The 19,170-nt window shown below is 32.8% G+C and overlaps 1 protein-coding gene and 1 long non-coding RNA gene across 2 annotated transcripts; one reads left to right on the top strand and one right to left on the bottom strand.

Annotated features, from left to right (window-relative positions):
- Positions 1-8,657: 8,657 nt before the first annotated feature.
- On the top strand, positions 8,658-13,919 carry LOC141652989 (D-aminoacyl-tRNA deacylase-like). The gene is made up of 10 exons (XM_074460628.1): positions 8,658-8,839; positions 8,934-9,117; positions 9,673-9,815; positions 9,899-9,962; positions 10,483-10,535; positions 10,721-10,776; positions 11,698-11,772; positions 12,589-12,777; positions 13,387-13,497; positions 13,592-13,919. The coding sequence occupies exons 1-9, from the start codon at positions 8,738-8,740 to the stop codon at positions 13,475-13,477; spliced, it is 957 nt and encodes a 318-aa protein (XP_074316729.1). The 5' UTR covers positions 8,658-8,737; the 3' UTR covers positions 13,478-13,497; positions 13,592-13,919.
- Positions 13,920-15,202: 1,283 nt separating this feature from the next.
- LOC141652988 (uncharacterized) lies at positions 15,203-18,306 on the bottom strand. Its single transcript, XR_012547278.1, has 3 exons — positions 17,267-18,306; positions 17,025-17,173; positions 15,203-15,306 (listed from the first exon to the last, which is right to left on the bottom strand). It is a non-coding gene; the product is annotated as an uncharacterized LOC141652988 (long non-coding RNA).
- Positions 18,307-19,170: the final 864 nt, after the last annotated feature.

Below are 19,170 nucleotides of genomic sequence, written 5' to 3'. Positions count from 1 at the left end.
AATCATTATTTTTTACTAATTAAATTAAAAAATTAATGAATTATGAAATATTATATTTTTTGGAAATCTAGATTGATTTATTTAAATTAATATGAAATATTAAATTAGAATATTAATAAAAAGCAATCATTATTTTTTAGATTAAATTACAAATTTAATGAATTATGAAATATTATATTTTTTTTGGAAATCTAGATTGATTTATTTACCTTTTAATTGTTTCCAAAATATAACATATATTTATATTATATTTGTGTATGTTAAATAACTAACATTCTTTATACTAATTAATACTCTCTCTCATCCAAACCAAAGGTTACAGTTGTTTTATCACACTTGTCGAGGTACGTTTTGTAACGTGCATATCTTTAGTTACACATTATTAAAAATTATAAAAAATTGATATTCTTATAACATTTATGACGATAAATCAAACAAGATCTCACATGACTATATTTTGTCTTATAGATTAAGAATAATATCAAAGATTCCCTACGACCATGAATAGTGCCAAAAAGCAACTGTAACCTTTGATTTGGATGGGAGGGAATACCATAAGTGGGGCCTATTTACTTTTAAGGAAACTTACTATATTCTGGTATTCTCTAAATTTATATTTCAACCAAAGATATACTCCCTCCTATTCACCATTTTATTCCCTATTTCCTTATTTGAATTATTCGGTTTTCTTCCTTATTTCCTTTTTTTGGGTTGATTTGTGTGGTCCAAATTAAATTACATGTGAGGTAGTGTGTTTTGTGTGGTCCAAAATTGGTTTCTTATTCCTTGTGCAAAAAGGAAAGGGGAAGAATATAGTGAATATGAGGGAGTATAATATTTACATTAAAGTCTCTTACCAGGCCCACCACACAAAGTTATGATTAAAAATTATATAATATATTTAATTTATATAAATTTATTTAATTACGTGCGTTGATTAGGGATGACAATGGAATCCAGATCCTGCCCAGATCCTACGGACCGAATATTGATCGCAATATCTTAGATCCAGTGGATAAGGATATGGATATGGATCGTAGGTTCGAGATCCATATCCTACCCTTAGATCCATTTTTATTTCATTTTCTTAAACAATAAGTTAAGTTAAACAAATAATAAAACTATATGCTTTGTTTTTATAATATATTTTCATAAATCAAATCATGATTTTTTCTAATTAACCATTTTCGGTTAAAAGAAATATTTTTTTAGTGTTATTGTAATTTCATAAGACTTTATTTTTATATTTTTAAAATTTTAGCTTCATTATAAAATTATTTGTATCGCAATAAAATCCAAAAAGTAATATTTTCATATTTTAAAAGGGAGTTTTTCTTTGACTATCAAAAGAATATGGATAGATCCTGATCCAATCTAGATCCTGCGGATCGAATATGGATATGAGAATTTCAGATCCTGTAATTGTGGACCGGATCTGGATCTTATAGGATCCTATCCGGATCCTATCCATTGTCATCCCTAGCGTTGATTTACGAATCAATACATATATATAAAGCGAAACTTTTCGAAGGCGATATTAGAGAGTCCAACTTTTTTGGAATTCCTAATAAGTGTAGATTTAGCTTTTTCTTCTTAATAATTTATGATAAAATTATCCTAATCAAAGTAGATCTAATAATTTATGAGAAAGTAATCCTAATAGAAGTAAATCTAATATTTTATAAGAAAAAAATACTAATGAAAGTGGATCTCATAATTTATCGATTATTCTTTACTAACATAATAATAATCTAATATTTTATAAGAAAAATATACTAATGGAAGTGGATCTAATAATTTATCGATTATTCTTTACTAACATAATAATAATCTAATATTTTATAAGAAAAAAATACTAATGGAAGTGGATCTAATAATTTATCGATTATTCTTTACTAACATAATAATAGATTATAAAGAATATTTATTTTAAAAATATTTATAGAGTAAAAAAAAGTCATATAATAAACGTATAAAAGTGTTAAAATTTTATATTTTATAAACATATAATTAATCTTTGTGAGAAAAAAAAAGAGATCCTAATTTCTTACAAATATAAGTATTGTCAAAAATCTAATTTATTCGATTTTAACTATTTGGTGAAATTCATGTAGTAATAAAGATAATTTTTTTTAGAAGCTTTTTTGAATATTTAAAAGATTTACAAAAGATTCGAGTTGGTAATTATAACCAAACCTGTAATTGTCTTACACAAAAACCTTAGGAAAAAGCTAAACTTTATTTTAAAAAAAATACTTCATGAAAAAATAATATGTCATAATAGAAAAAAGAGGTCAAGAATGATATTTACTTGGCATTTGACAGAGAAAAATTTCTATAATGACAAAAATAGGAATAAAGAACTTCAACGATGGCATGAAATAGTTTTAACTCTGACTTTCTATAACGTATCAAATTTGTATGATTAGATTACCAATAATGTTCACATAAGATTTAAAAAAATTGAGCTACCATTTAAAAATATTAAATAAGTCTCATATCGATTTTGTCAAATGAGCCAAAAAATTAAATACAAATGAACAAAGTCAAGAATTTCGATTTTATGCAGACTAATAATTCAAGAATCAGCTAACTATGAATAAATCAGTGTAAATATATATACAAATTGTGAGAACTATATATAATCTACTATTATATCACCGAATTTTTTTTTCAAATTGGTTTCAAATTCATATCAAATCTATAATAGATGTTAAAAATGTATTTAACTGCGAAATATACAAAATTATGCGGTTAGATCAATTTTTACTTTTTAAATTCCAATTATTTTATGTGTTTTTATTCACTTAATTATTTACCGCGGTTTGCGAATGGCTGGTTATTACTTTGTCATGTATTGATTGTATATTAAAAAGTGCAATAGTTTTTACGATTGCTTTTCAAAGGTGTTTTTTTTTTTTGGAAAATTTCCATTTTGGTCTCTGAGATTTGGGTTAATTCCACTTTAGTGCCATGGGGTTTGCATAATTCCACTTTAGTGTCCTAAGGTTTCGACTACTTCAACTTTGTTAACTTGAGTTTTGAATAAAATTTCATTTTTGTGGCCTAAAACATTTAATAGTCAACTTTTATCTTAAGTACTTATATTTTCAGTAAATGAAGTGCATAATTGGATATTAAACTGCATACAAAATAGTAATATTGCAAAAAATGTCTTAATTGGATATTTTTTTAGTACTCCCTCCATTATCTTTTATCTTCTCATTTCAATAAAATTCTCTCACATATATTAGAGAAGTGGCCGGGGAGATAAAAGATGATGGAGGGAGTATAAAATACTCCCTCCATTCAACAATTATCACCCCATTTCTCCATTATATGTGAGAGGTATTATATTGAAATGGGGTGATAATTGTTGAATGGAGGGAGTATTAAGAATGTTATGTATAGGTCACTTAAGTGGGAAGTAGACCTTAAGGCACCAAAGTGTAATTACGCAAATCTTACGGCAGTAAAATAAAATTAGGCTAAACCTTAGGGCACCAAAGTGGAAATAATCATTTTTTTTTTTGTTTATGGTTAACTATGGGGTATCCCACAAGGGTTTAGTTGAATATAAAGTATTCCTTAGTGTAATAAATTAGGTCAAACTCAAAGAGTTTGACCTTAAGATAAAAAAACTTAATTGCATATATATTGGTTAAGAAGAAAAACGATTGTACGTATATATTTAGTAATTTGAAGCAATTTTTTTAAAATTGAAACTATTTTTGAAAATTTGTTCATTTTGTTATTATAAATAAAGAGTAGAATAACAATATAAGATAACGAGACTTGATTTTGTGAATAGATAACATTTCAAATAAACAAAAATGAGTTATATTATAATTTTAATAGAATTAATCTAAAACTAATCTATTTTAAGAGTAGTATCATAATATCCTACTCCCTCGAATCCACACAAAACCCCTGATTTGTTTTTTGGAGGTCAAACTTTGCAAAATTTGACCGTTAATTCACTTAAAAATATATCTCACATCTAAAAAATTAAATTTCGTATTATATATTCTACATGAAGTTCATAGGCAACAACCAATCTTAATGGTTAATAGTCAAAAACATTTTTTTATTGTTTAGAGATCTAACAAAAATCTTCCAAACAGGCTACATATATAATTGAGATACATGTTGTTTTGCGTACCACCATTCAACATTTACATGGTCGTATGCTTACAAAATGGAATATTCGTAAATGTTGCAAGTTAATCTAATTTGTGAATCTTATAAAATTGGCCTCAGTTATCACGTGTTCATTTTATGGAATTAAACCACATTTTGGGAATGACGTTTTAAATTAACTAAAATCGGTGGCACGTACAACAATAAAAATAGGTAATTACATAACATAACTGTGTCTTCGGATGCTATACAACTGATATAGTTAATACCAAAAGGAGTAGCTTTTAAGTTAAAGGGACTGATGATCCATCAATAATCAACCCAAAAGTTTTCTATGTTTCGATTTTCAAGATAGTTGGACTTTATTTTTTATCAGCATAATTGACTTCTACTATCAAACCATGACAATGTAAACCAACGTTTGCAATCTGTTGTTCAACAAATTCTTAGAACGTTTAACATGCATATTATTAAAGATGATCTTAATGGGAGCCTCATGCATTCTATGTAACAGAATCACAAATATTTTTGTACTGTTGTTTAGAGACTACTAATTTTATTAGAGTTTAGTATGAATTTGATTTTACGAGAAAGTATATAAAAAGCAAACCACTCTCTTAATTGTAGATAGTGAAGGTAAACTTTTGCTATAGGAGATCTAACATTTTTCTAAACACACTAAATATAGATATTTATGATACATGTTGCTTTACGTAACACCATTTAGTTTTACGTAGTTGTTATAGGTTAAAATAATTTGCAGAACTCATAAAGGGCTGTCTCAGTTATTAAGGGCGGTTCATTTGGTGAGTTGTATGGAGATAATGTTTTGTACTCCCTCAGTCCCTCCTATTCCCGATAATTGTCCCATTGTCCATTTCCGTCTATTCACATAACTGTCCCATTGTTCCTTTTTTTTAATGTTTTTTTCTTACAGAATGACTATACTACCCTTGTTACTTTTGATTATTTACAACCCAACCAACCCTTAACCCATCCTATTAGTACTTTTCATTGTCCATTTCCGCATATTCACTCACTTTCTTAATTCCTGTGCCATTTCAAAATGGGACAGTTATCCGGAATATGAGGGAGTATCCTATCTATTAAATGAACAACCACAGAGCTGACGTGTCAGCCTGTGGTTGAAAGTGCAATCTTTTATTTATCTAAAAAATGGCCCCCACCCACGTTGCCTCAACCTATTTCATTTCTTTATTTTTCATTTGACGGAGGTGAATTGCTAATGCTATATTCGGTATTTATTTGTAACATGAATATGCTATACTAAATATAAGAATAAAAAACAACAAATAAATGGCTGAAAAAAATCCAATTAAATTAGAATACAATAAATATACACAAATTATTATAGTAGTATACTACGATCGCAAAATTGGGTAATAGACCAACAAGACAAAACTAGAAAAAAATGACAAAAAGATTATGAGTGAACATTCACATAAAAAATTCTGAAATTAAGGTTCAAAATAATTAAAAAGTGTTCAATTTGTACGAAATGAAAAAAATCAAAGTCTGGACAAATTGGTAGAATTAAAAAAAGGCAAAATAAAAATTAAAATGATCCAAAAAAGGTGTTAATGGAAAATATGCATATACAAAAATATCAATTACTAATGTGGGATTATCGTCTTTAATAGCCACACATCGTCTGCAATAAGATCCATCAATTTTTTCTTCGAATCCTTATAATCTGCCCTTGATAAGTTGATGTATGAAGATCAAATGATTTAATGGAGGCCTTGACGGTGACATGGAGTAAGGAAGAAAGAGGTCTTTAGAATTTTGTATATTATAAAGAGTGATATGAGAGCGGCGGAAGGGTGTGAGACTGTGAGAGAGATTGATGGTTCATGTTGCGTAATGGGATTATGACTTATGAGCCATATGGGATGAAACAACGAGCTTATTTGGAGAGAATGGTACATGTGTTTATAATGGGTTGAGGTTGAGGTTGAGGTTGAGGTTGCTTATATGGGCTAAATTTTTGTTTTGAAGTTTGAACGTACTTATATGGGTTAAATAAGTAGGGCTAAAATATAGAGTACTTATTTTTACACAAATTCTCATTTAAGACGGTTATTTCATCTCAAACTTAATACACGTCAAATAATTAGCAAAAAACAAAAGCAGAAGACATGGGTAAAAGCTCGGATGATACCTGAAACATTTTATTATTAAGACAGATATATCCGTCTTAAGTGGAGGCTTACTGTTGCAGCCAAATTCTCATTTAAGACGGGTATATCCGTCTTAAACTTTAAGCGGGTAAGATATGTTCCTGTGGGATGACGACAAAATCAGAATGCATAGAAAACGTAAAAGATTTGTCACCATATGTACTTTATGGTAAAATTTAACCCGTTTTAATATTAAAACGGATACCTCTACTTTAAAGAAGACTAAATGAATCTTGGAAGGAAGTTATACGAGTACCTTACACCATATATGTGAAATACGATTACCTTACCCAAACCAAAAATAATACTCTATTAATTATTGTTGGGTGATATTATATATCAGCTCATCTTAGGAATATTGTATATACCTCAAAACTTATGTTTTCATAAGCTCATTGATGGCGGGTCATCAAAAATATACTTACAATAAAGTATATGAAGTGATGTATGATCTTTATTATACGAGTTTTTGAATTGATGTGGTTTTTGATAAAAAAAAACCATATCGAATACGGTTTTTAATTATTTTTTAGTTTTTTTTACAATAACAAATTTTCAAATAGTAAACCCGTACAATTAATAGCACATTTTTTATTAAGCACCATAAATAATAACAATATTTATAGTGCATTCTAATAAAATCTATGAACTATATAACAATATTGTTTACTTTTTATTTATTATATATTTGTATAATAATTTAACGGGTTTGAATAATTACAATTGGTCTCCCTTGTGACGGGTTACCATTTGTGGCGGATATTTTGTGAGTTAAAATGGTAACAAAATGGGTTAGTGGAGAAAGGGGACCACATGAATAGTGTTGCAGAGAGAGAAAAAGTGGGTACTTTGTGAGGTAAAATGGTATCCGTCACTCATGAGTGACGGATATGTACCGTCACAAACAAGAATTTGTGGAATAATTAACCATTTGACTAAATCTCTCAAAATTTGCACATGTCACAATTTTCATTTCGTCCTATTTCACTAATTAACATGTACCAAATGAACGGGTGAAAATTATCATTTTAAATGTGCACGGGTCGAAATATCCATGATTTGTCGTGCACGATTTCTACAAACGTGAATGCGTTTTAAATAAAAACAGGTTTAACAATTTGCACAGGCACTCAAATTTAGCTAAACTATAGGACATGCTGGATTACAACAATACTCGACAAATTGACCCTCATGCATCAATTACGCTAATTACAAATGAAATTTATAATTCAATTTTGAAGACTTAGATATAACATTATAAAAAGTAAAACAATTTTATTGCTTTATTTTAAAACATTGTTTAAAAGGCCGGAGATGATAATTAATATAAAGATTTGTCTTAAATTTTTTTTTTTAAATAACAATAATTAATATAGCCTTCCCGTGCAATTTGCACGGGTTTAAAACTAGTTTAATTAAAACCAATGATTTCTATAACAATAATGGAAAAACTAATTACATACTCTTACTATGTTATTTGATGTTTTACAACTGAAATGATAACTACTAAATGACAAAACTCTTATGCTAAAAGCACCAATAGTTCATTGATCAACTATCCCAACCACGAGCTTTTGTTTATCAATGATTTAAACATAATTGAACTTCTTTTATCAACTATAGAATATATTTATAAAGACGACCCTAATGGGAGCCCCGTGCATCGCACGGGCTTTTCAACTAGTTAATATATAATATCGCGAAAGTGGTAATTAGACCCCTTAACTCTGTTCAATTGTGAAATTAAGCCCTATAAGTTTTATTTGGAGCAATCAAACCCCTTAAGTTTCACCAAAAGTGAAATTCAACCCCATTTTCATAATTTTCACCAAATTCGTATATTAATTTAACTTTTAATACAATTTATCAAATATAAAATATTTTTTTTATAATTTTAGAACTTTTATATTTATATTAAATATTGAGAATTATTTTGTTTTGAATTTTATAATATATAGACAATTTATTATATATGTATGAATGTTATATAAATTATAAACAATTTACTAAATATGTATGTAAAAGTGTTCTTCAATGATTAATAAATTATGTAAAAATTCGTAAAGTTGCAATTAGTAATTTTTAGTTATTTAATAAATTGTTTAATACTAATATAAATTGTTTTTAATTAAAATTCTTGTGTAAATTTAAAAAATGGGGTTGAATTTTACTTTTGATGAAACTTAAGGGGCTTGATTGCTCCAAATAAAAGTTATGGGGCCTAATTTCACAATTGATCAGAGTTAAGGGGCCTAATTACCACTTTTGCGAATATAATATTGATTGATTTATAATTAAACAATACGTGTGCTTTACACGGAGGTGGTCTTGGATCCTGGGTAGCATCAACATTCAAGTGTGAGTTTGTAAAATAATAGTTAGAGAGAGAAAGAAAGATGGTAACTTTAGTGGTGTCAACAACCATTGATCCAGCCTCAGTTGGGCCAGCTTCTGCCCTACTAGCCATGACCACCTGGTCTCCTGGACCGTCTTTCGAGGTTGGTTAATTTATTCTTCTTTTTAATTGAAGGTTGAATGTTTGATTTTGATGATTTGAATGAATAATGATGTGTTGAAGTGATTGTATCGTAGGGTGTAAGGAGTTATATGATTGAAAAAGGGGTGAGATTGTTGCAGCATGATAAAAGCATTGTGGTTGAAGACAATTTAGATATTCGTTGGGAACATTTCACCAATGAATTTGTTGATAATATTATCTTCCTCAGTAAACATACTGCTCTTTCTAATCGTCCTGCTCTCACCATTCATCCTATTGGTATTATTATTACTCCCTCTGTCCCGGTCATTTGTTGTCCTTTTCCATTTTGGGGTGTCGCATTTCGGGGAGAACCAGCTAGCTCTGGGTTTGAAATCGAAAGAGGGAACCACCCAAATTAGAAGTAGCTTCCTTGCTAGATGGCTTGGATCGGGGATCCTGTTTCGCTAAGCAGTCATTTGTTGTCCTTTCTATTTTAAGAATGAATTTGATGAGCAATTTGATCATTCACACTCAATTTATTCCCCTTGTCATTTAGTAATTGGCCCACTCCCATTTCCTTGGTCTTTTTGCCAAAACCAAAGGACAACAAATGACCGGGACGGAGGGAGTATATTACTACTTCAATTTATATGCATGCCCTTTTTCCCGCTTCTTCTTGTTTCTCTTTCAGTATATATTCATTCATCATAGTGTGGGTTGCAATGGGGTGGGTAATAGAGCACTAATTTTGAGCCTTTATATTTACCTTTGTTGTTTGTGGATAATTTTGGTGCCACTATCACTTATTTTGAGCCTTTCATACCCTTGTATTTGGTTGATGGCAATATGTAGGAGTGCCACATTTGAAAGAAGGAGATGTGCCACCTCAAGGAGGGAGGCCAGGCTGGGCGGCACCACCCGATCCTAGGATGGGACCATGGATCCGGCTCTTGAAGAAAATCGCTCACTCCCATAATTTACTCCCTGAATTTGAGGTTCGTGCCTACCATTTCACCGTTAGTTTGTATACTTTAATTTATTGCACTCCACATTATTGCAATTTCACTGTCTAATATAGATAACTATGGAGGCTACTCATCATGGACCTGTGACTTGTAAGCCAACTATGTTTCTTGAGATTGGTGAGTGTTCTTCACTTCTTCCCTATTTTATTGAACATTTTATTCTTGGCTAAGACAGGAATTAACTTGTGCTTTCCAAGTCTTAAATTTATTGAAATCAAACAATGTGACCCTCCAAAGTGACATTTTCAGCCTCAAAGTAACTTGAACACGCAGACTAATACTGGAAAGGATTAAGACTAGAATATGTGAAATACTGAAACTAGACGGTGGATGCTATAAGATTTGAGTTAATCTCTCTGAGATCTGTATTGATCTGTATTTTTGTTTGGTGAACCTCCGTTGTCTGTAGATAATGAACAAAAGGTGCATTATTTTAGGTTTTAGGCTCTTAACACGTAACTTTAATATGAAAGTGATTACATTTAGACTATGCGAGGTTGTTTTTGTTGATAAAATTCCAATGTCATAGGATCTTCACAGCATTTCTGAAGTGATTATAATTATCATTTAGATTTCATGCACTTTAGATTTCATTCTTCTATAGATTCCATTAGTTGGCGCAAATTTGGTTGTACAGGTAGCACACTCGATTACTGGAAGAGGGAGGATGCTGCTCAAGTCATGGCTACAGTTGAGTAACATTGGCGCTGAAAATTTTTCTTTTACTGTCATGCTTGTGTTTGGTTACTGCTTTACTTCATTCTAGAAGACCCTTTTTTTTTGTAAGTGCCACCATTGCATGATAATAGTGACAATGTAACACATACTCCTTTGCATATCTGACATTCTGACATTTTGTTTTTGCACGTTTGCAGTTAGTTTGGGAGGGGCTTGGATTGGGAGGTAGTGCTGCTGTGGGTGAGTGGGCCAGGTACATCTTACTTTATGTTATTATGCGCTTGTTTACGTTGGGGTAGAGAGTGCGCGAAAGCGTAATAAATTGAACCAAAGACTAAAGAGAAACTAAAGAAATGACGATTAAAATGAGAACGAGATCTTTTAGGTAAAAATGCCAACAAGAAAGAATCATCAATTTTAGTTTTGCTTCCTTTTGCTTGTTGGCTAAGTGATGAATCCATAACGTGCAGCCCACCATTTCTTCTATCGGTGAAAGGGTGAGGTACACCTCCAACGTGTTTAGTGCTTGCAGCTTTTGTTTTTTATTCCTCAATCTCAGTGACATGTCGAAATTATTTTCTTCGATCCCAATAGTCTGCGATTTATAGCTATATATATTGTCTTTTATTCTATTCAAAGTTTTCTAGATATAATTAGATTTTCAGATGTTAATGAAGAAAAACACCTCACTAAACAGCTGCGCCTCATTGTTAATTAATCTTCACTCTGGTTCATGCGGAACAACCGAACAAGTCTCTTTATGTTGTTAACATTGGGGCTGATCGGGGCAAACTGGCAGTTGGTTTGGATAGTGTCTTATGAGAATTTCTTAAAGTGAAGATAGATTTCTGTATTCGGAATAGATATTTGTTAAAATCCTCAGATAAGTGTTTAGACCTGATATGTTTCTGTTCAACCAATTCTTACTCTTGGGCCATGCTACAAAGTCTTCTTTTTTCCATTATTTATGAGATTATTTCTTTTTGTTATCAAAAGAAATACTCCCTCCTATCCACACCAACTACCCTCTTTTCAAAAATCTCCCGTACATATTTGCGGGCCGTTGGTAGTTTGCCGTGGATGGGAAGGGAGTATGCAAAAATTACTCCACTTGTTGACTACATTGCATCCTTGTTATTATGGAACCTACTGAATTCTGTTCATGTCTAAGCAGGGAAGTTGACAAAAAGAAAGTTTTGCTTGGGCTAGGAGGCGGACATTATGTACCACGCCATATGGACATAATTATGTAAGCTGTATTCCTTAATCTTGTTATTATGAATATGGAGTCATTCGATGTTATTCTTGAATCTTTTTTTCTTCATGCATCACCCTAAACAGCTTCTCTATAATATCTAACACAAGGGTTAGAGCCGTGTACTGACCCTCTTTTTAACCCCACCATACGCAGATCCCGTAAGGCACTGTGGTAAAGCTGTTGTATACTCTTAAAATTTTCATTCTCTACATATTCAAAACTGCATGCATGCACGGTGTTAGCTGTTAATTGTCATTTTAATTCATGGCATTTGTAATCTTAGTTATTCCCAAACAAACTATGTTTTGTATTCTATTATATTGTTGTCATATAAATTCTCCTTCCACATTAACTTATGTGCATTTAGATAAACCTACGCATTGACCTCTTGATAGTGTTATGCCGTGAGGACACATCTGTATTCAAGTTAGTCATGATTCTTATGAAGGAAGAAAGTGTGGCGGAGTTTGTGTAAGAAGTCACAGAGTTCTTTCTTAGTGTGCTGTAATTTATGGATTAAAATTGTGTTTAGATTTGCTGTTTGGAAGGACAGTGAAGTGTAACTCTGGGGAAGTGAGGTAATCGCTTTTGCCTTTCCAAATGGCAAGGGAATCCAGAATCTTGAAATGCACTTGTCTTTGTCGAAACCTGTGGTATAACCTACTACTGGATATTACATACTGTAACATGAATTTGCACGAGAATTATGAGCTGATATATGTGCTATATTCGAATTGTGTGATTATGTGCGCTACTATTCTTAATCCTTTAAACAAATAAGTTAGTGGTATACTCTAATGATTACAGGAAAGAAAATGTTTGGGTAGGACATCTTCTTTCTGGATATTCCTTGCCGATGGATGATCCGGGCCAATCAAATGTAGAATCTGATGCTAAAAACGTCGGTGGCACTTGGAAAGAAGCTATCAGAGCTGCTTCTGAGGCTACTAATGCTGGTTTCCCTGGAGGTGAAATTGTGGCTCATCTTGATCAAAAGTGAGTGAGTGTTCAAAGCTTTTAGTCAATCTTATATGGCATATTATTTAACCTTTCTTATGTTATTCTTAAACCAAGGTGATTCTAAATCACAGTTTCCAACTATTGTTGAAAACTTGAGAATTTGATCATTAGTTGCTTGGAAAAATTAAGTCTTATTGAAGCAACTAATTAAAAAACGGAGAGGGGATTCACACTTGATACAGATTTATACATTCGTGCCAAATAAAGATTATTTTACTTTGTTAAAGTTATCGTGAAATATGTTGAAGCACAAATTCTCATTATAGACGGACACTATCCGTCTATAGCTATAAACGGATAGTGTCCCTCTCACAAATGAAAGTGGGAAATGGATACTGAAGATACTGCAAGATTAAGCACTTGCTGTTTGACACCATAACTAAAATGGTTTATACTTTATTGTTCACTCTTTTATTAGAATGTCTTGTCCTTATTCCTTCTATACTAGGGAGGAATTGCGGAATTTGGGAAGGTAGTTTATTTTGTTAAAGACGGTCACATACTCACGTGATTGGGTGATTACTACTTGCCTTTTCTGTTTTACTTCCAAGCTACAATTTAACTCTGGTTGCTTGTGGAATGCAGAAGCTTCAAGGGGTGGCAGAGAAATGCCATCACTGCGTTTCTCAAGCAACAAAACATCAAGATAGGCAAACCAAGCGATTTCAACTCATGAGACATCTCTCACTTTCATGGGTACGTCCATCGCAATTTACTCCATATAAGAACATACTTGTACATGACCTGAAGTGATATGCTCGGCTCGTTGACTTTAATGGCCCTAAACCAGAGTTGACGACTATTTGTCTCCGGTATTTGCCCTCGGTTGGAAGTGGAGGCATTTGTTCGTTGGGTACGATCTTGATCTCCTCACCATTTAGATAAACGACCATCAACTGCTCAAGATTACCATCAATTACTTGGTTTATTGGTTCTAGTCTCTAGTGGTTAGTAATAGACCCTTTTTTTTTTGAATTATTATTATTACCGAGATTTATCATTTCTCACCAAGAATGATCAAATGTTATGTCATTGTCAATATTAGAATACGATGATGCTTAATTTTTTTTTTAAAATATATTCGATGGTGAATAGAATCAGCCATGTTTGTTGGCAAATTTAGAACGGGAAGTATGATGCTAGAGTAAGAGGTGGCAAATGGGGGACAATGAGGTCGAGTTTGGGCCAGCACAATTTGGGGTTGGATAATTTCGGGTCTGCTACACGTTTTGAGTCGGGTCGGGTCAATTTCAGATGTCAAGTTATTGGTTCATTTGGGGTTGAATCACACTTCACATAAGGTCATTTTCGTATACTAGTTGTAACACGCGCGTTGCGCGCGATACCCCCAAGATATAGAAATCGATTTAGTTTTTCTCCTTTTAAGATTTTATTTATTGGTATGTAAGTGAACTATCTTGTAGATTGTAAGTGTGTGAATCTATTAATGTCGCTCAACAATTGACAAATTATGTTTAGTTTCGCATTTTCCGATAGTTACGTTGTTATTAGTTTTAGTTGTAAGTTGTATTTTGTAAGACCTTTTTTTTAACTAACCTGAACGTTACTAAATTTGCGGCTATTTGAAATAAATTAATCTAAGCACTCTATAATCGCGTGTCATATCCCCAAAATATTTATATTAGCTAGTTTCATTCTTGATCATATTTTAGCGTAGGTTTATAATTATCGTTTTAGCCTTCCATCATAAAAACTCGCCAATTCCCAGTACTTGGTCACATGAGATCTCTATTTCTGTCAATAGAATTCATAAAAGAAAAGGCAATTAATCAGGGTTCTAATCACATTCCTCCTAAGTATGATACCCATTGAAGTGTATTATTTTTTTCAACAAACCTTCCAGGACGTGGAGTATAGCTCTATTGTCCTTAGAAACCAGTAGAACACCATAAGTAGTTAGAAACTGGTAGACCACCAATTCGGAATAGGAAAAAAAACGTCAATGATATGCATGCACGTGATAAACAAACAGATTTTATCGTAAAATGAACACAATTGTTGTTTATTACATTACCTTATTGCTTAGTACATTACCTTATCTATGAGAGAGAAAACACTCTTATTGCTTCTGCGTGGGAAGGGACGTGTGAATAGGGTGCTCTGTGCCCCTCTCTATTCTCTGCCTTAGCTAACATAGGTCGTCGGACACGCATAAAATCTCAAAGAATTGTTCTTTATTTTCCCTCTCTTTTAAGTTTTGATCTTTTCTTTCCCTATTCTATGTTTTCATCTAAAAACATTTGTAACCCTATAGTATTTAAGTCAACTACGGTCATCTTTAGCAAAAATAGCAAATTAAAGGGTGAAGCAAGAAAACAATTGCACAATTCCGAAAAGTGATTTAAGCAATTGAGTGCATAATCAACAAACTAACAATAAATTCAAACTAATACACAGGAGAAAATAAGAGTGGCTAAATGCAGCTCCTAGGAAACCGAACGACAGCGTAGTTTCATCATCGTCGAATACAGAAGACATGGCTATCTGCGTTTGATCGGAGAGTAGATGTACTGTGTAACCTCTGGTAAGTCCGAAAATGTAAACTTCCATCCCAAACCAAATAGCAATTCAAAGCAAATATACAACTCATACATCAGAGATAGCCAAAATAGCCAAGTTCTCAGACAGGCTGACACCAAGTTCTTTGACCAAATTATTCGCAAAACTCCTACATCCTCCATTCCCATCCTTGCTTGGACACAACCATTTTCCTCTGCTTAACTCTTCAACGTGTCATGCCCCCTCCCTCTTCCCGCATCCAACCGGTGATGGTTATACCCTCGGCTCCCCCCCCATACCCTCTCATTCCTCCTGCCGCCCCTTCGCCTCATCCTCCTCATCCAACCCTTTCCCCTCCTCTTCTTTGATAAAATGTCATCCTCTCTTTCCTTAGTTCACCCGGATTACTCATTTCATTGAGCTCTACTTGTCTCTTCCCCTCTCGCTCTCATTATCCCTCCTACTTCAACAAAATGTCATGCCCCTTCTCTTATCATAGCTCACTGGTTGCCCAGTGGTTATACAATGAGCTAACCTAATCTCTTTTTTCTCAAGCCAATATCCTCCTCCTTTTCCTTCCCCTCTTTCCCTTTTTCCTACTCTACTTGCCCCCTCCGACTCCCCTTTCCTCCACCTCAAAAAAATCCATGTGTTTAAGAGCATATAATCAAAAGCTAGACTTATTACTTCCCAAAGTTGCATTACACCCAATTTGCCTATCACTCTTAATCCCCACACCAACTTCATTATGATTCAGAGACAATTTTCGGCCATCAGCAGTAGCAAGTCGCTAATTATTGGCACATTCATATCCCTAATCAGCAGTTTAGAACATTCTTAAAAGAAAATAAAGGAAGGGAAAACGACTTCGTTGTAGCTGCTTTCTAAAGGGAACCAGTGCATAAGAACACCGTAATGTGTCGAAGCTAGTATCAATTTGAATAAGACATAAGCAGTAACCTTCAGCAAAGACCATCATAATTAGCCATAAAATAAAATTCAGAAGACGTCAACATTCTTCCCACTAAAAGAAACATAGAAGTAGAAACAAGTTGCATCTATCAAAAACACGTAACAGACTACAAGAGTAGCAAATACATTTTCCACTACTCAGCATAAAATCACAGACCAGTTAGCACCCAAATGAGCAATTTAAAGTAAGGGGAAGGGTAGAAGGGGTGAATATTACACATCCCGAATTCTACAAAGAGAAGTGATGACGCTTGTCGCATAATAAAAAGTCTTAAGTTAATGTAATTGTGTTATCCATGACCCAACTTCGCCTACTGGCCTTCTCCATTACTACCTTCTCCATTACCCAATAAAGAATTTAACCCAAGGGTAGCGGAAGGAGTAGACGATAAAGAGTAACTAACTTTAGAACATAATAATTGGCTTTACCGATCAAAGTTTTCTAGGCTATTCTCACGAGAACAATTTAAGCAAGGTCAGCATAATTCATTAGATGAGATTCTGAGTCATACAAAATTATTTTTCTAATTTAAGCAAACATAGAGACTTTGAGCAGTAAAAATAAAAAGTACTCATAAATAGATGAAGGTTTGTCGCCACCCTGTTTTTTTATTAACAGCTCTAATTTTCCTCACCGGTGAATGTCAAGCTATCAGCCATTAATCTAAACATGGATGGAAACGTCGCCTTTAAAATTCAAAAATATTTGATAAATCTTTGTTTTTTCTCACCTATACTTTTCTCCAAGCAATAAATATTCCCACAAATGTTTTGATTGAGAGTCAGCTTTTGCTTTCTTCTTAGGATCAATCAAGCCTCCTCGTATAAATGCCTTTAAACCTGGAACATACTCTCCTTGGAATGAGTCGATGAATTCCCTCTATATTAAACATCAAAAGTATCAGGAAAAAAACTCACAAACCACTTGCAGACAACGCAAGGTTCCCAGACTCAAATCATAACATAATTTCACCTTCATCTTCGCCTTTTGTCTTGTCCGTGTTTCTGAAAAGGAGTATTCTTCCGAGTAATTATGAACGAGCTCATCTCTCTATACTAAGAAAACACAACCTAAAATAAGTAACATGTATGGTTTTCGTCTTAGTCATTTGTTTACATTAAATATTCATTATGAGGGATATTTTAATCAAAGTTAAACATATGATTGGGGACATAAGAAGTATCAGAGATAAACAATTTCATAAGCTTAAAAGTTATGACATTACGCACTGAATCTACACCAAAAGCAATACCTAGGCTATTAACAAACCGAACTACTCTAATAAACATTGATGAGATTAATCTGTGTGCACAAGCTAAGTTTCTGAAATCACATACAATCAATAACAATCCTTACATCCAAATAATACCCACAAGAAATAAACTTTGCTCAAAATGATTATGACACCCATTACAATACTCTTGCCTAAATGAAAAACGAAATCAAAAGTTAAATCTTTTCTTGCCAAGCAAAATACTAATCACCCAAAAAGCTATTGATCATAAAATATACGGAGTACTATAATAAAAATTCGGATGAAGAAGAAAATATATAGTCATATACAGCATTTGCAGCAAATAAATAATGTGACGAAAAAAGGAAAAAGGAAGAGAGGAATAAAAAATGGGATTTCGACTTGGAAGCTGAAGATGAAAAAGAATAAGGCATGATGAAGATCACCTTCCTTAATTGACCTCCACCATTCACATTCATGTGCAAAAAATCAAATTCCTTGCATTTTAAAGTACACATTTTTATATAATCAGTTACCTTATCAGCTCCTAATTTTCAGCTACCTTATCAGTTACCTTTTCAGGTTTCAGTTAGCTTTTCAGTTTTCAGCTACCTTTTCAGAGGTAATTTTGCCAAACAGAGCCTTAAGGGTGGAGGAATGGGAATAGTGTTGCGTTTGATGGCAAAAATAGCAAGCAGAGAGTTTGTTTAGGAAAGAGAAACGAACAGGGGAGAGAAGGCTATGTCTTTGTATCAAGGCCCAGTTTTCTAAAAGGTAGTGGTAAACAAAGCCCATATAAGTAGCCCGCAAGAAAAGACCAACACCAAAACGACACCCAATTGTGCGTTTAGTACTGTTCATATGAACAGTACACACCCCTTGTAGATTTTTAACTAGTTCTATTGCCCGTGAAATTCACGGGACGTTAAAATTTTGCGGTATGTTTGATCACACTCTAGATTTCTTTGAAAAAAAGTGCATATTTATGTTATCAAAGTGTCTTGCTTGTTCAATGAGAATTTGTGTTTATGTTATTATATAGATTTATCCGGTTGGTGTTTATTGTAAATTGATTATTCCAGCCTATACAGAATTACGGAGCAACAATTATAGACTTTAATGTTATGCAATTGCCTTTACTCAGTGGCGGATTTCAGTACTTCAGCGCCGGGGCCAGGCCCCCCCGAGTTTTGGCCGGATGTACAGCAGAGTGTGCACACACCAATATTTTGCAATTGCACACACCACTTGCCCCCCTCCCCCCCCCCCCCCCCTATGCAAGAGATAGAAAAAAAAATAAAGAATCGTGTTTACAGAAATCCTTTTTATAAAATTAAATACTACAAGTATTCGTGGTAAATACTATACTACTCGTAATTTATACTTCGTATTTCTTAGATCAGTTATTATTGTGTGAGACGGTCTTATTCTATGAGACGGTCTATTTATATAAGTAACATTCATTTATTGATAACAAGAAATGAAGGGTTTTATACTACAAGACTGTTTCATAATGTAAGACCCGTCTTATTTTATACTCTAATTTGTATTCCTAGATTGTGCTAGCTATGATTATTTGTTGTCACGTTAGGGAAAATATTCCAAGACGCTAATTTTCAAAATAATACAACCTTTCTACACA

The sequence above is a fragment of the Silene latifolia genome, chromosome 4, assembly GCF_048544455.1.
Source record: "Silene latifolia isolate original U9 population chromosome 4, ASM4854445v1, whole genome shotgun sequence".
Classification (NCBI taxonomy): domain Eukaryota; kingdom Viridiplantae; phylum Streptophyta; class Magnoliopsida; order Caryophyllales; family Caryophyllaceae; genus Silene; species Silene latifolia.
Note: the sequence above shows the minus strand (reverse complement) of the source record. Positions and strands in the feature narration are given on the sequence as shown.

What these genes read in the sequence shown, in the direction of transcription:
- LOC141652989 (XM_074460628.1), top strand. Translation starts at nt 8,738, where the DNA reads ATGGTAACTTTAGTGGTGTCAACAACCATTGATCCAGCCTCAGTTGGG. An exon ending in GCTGTGGGTGAGTGGGCCAG is followed by an intron (nt 10,777 to 11,697) that starts GTACATCTTACT and finishes ATGTCTAAGCAG; the next exon opens with GGAAGTTGACAAAAAGAAAG. An exon ending in GTGGCTCATCTTGATCAAAA is followed by an intron (nt 12,778 to 13,386) that starts GTGAGTGAGTGT and finishes TGTGGAATGCAG; the next exon opens with AAGCTTCAAGGGGTGGCAGA.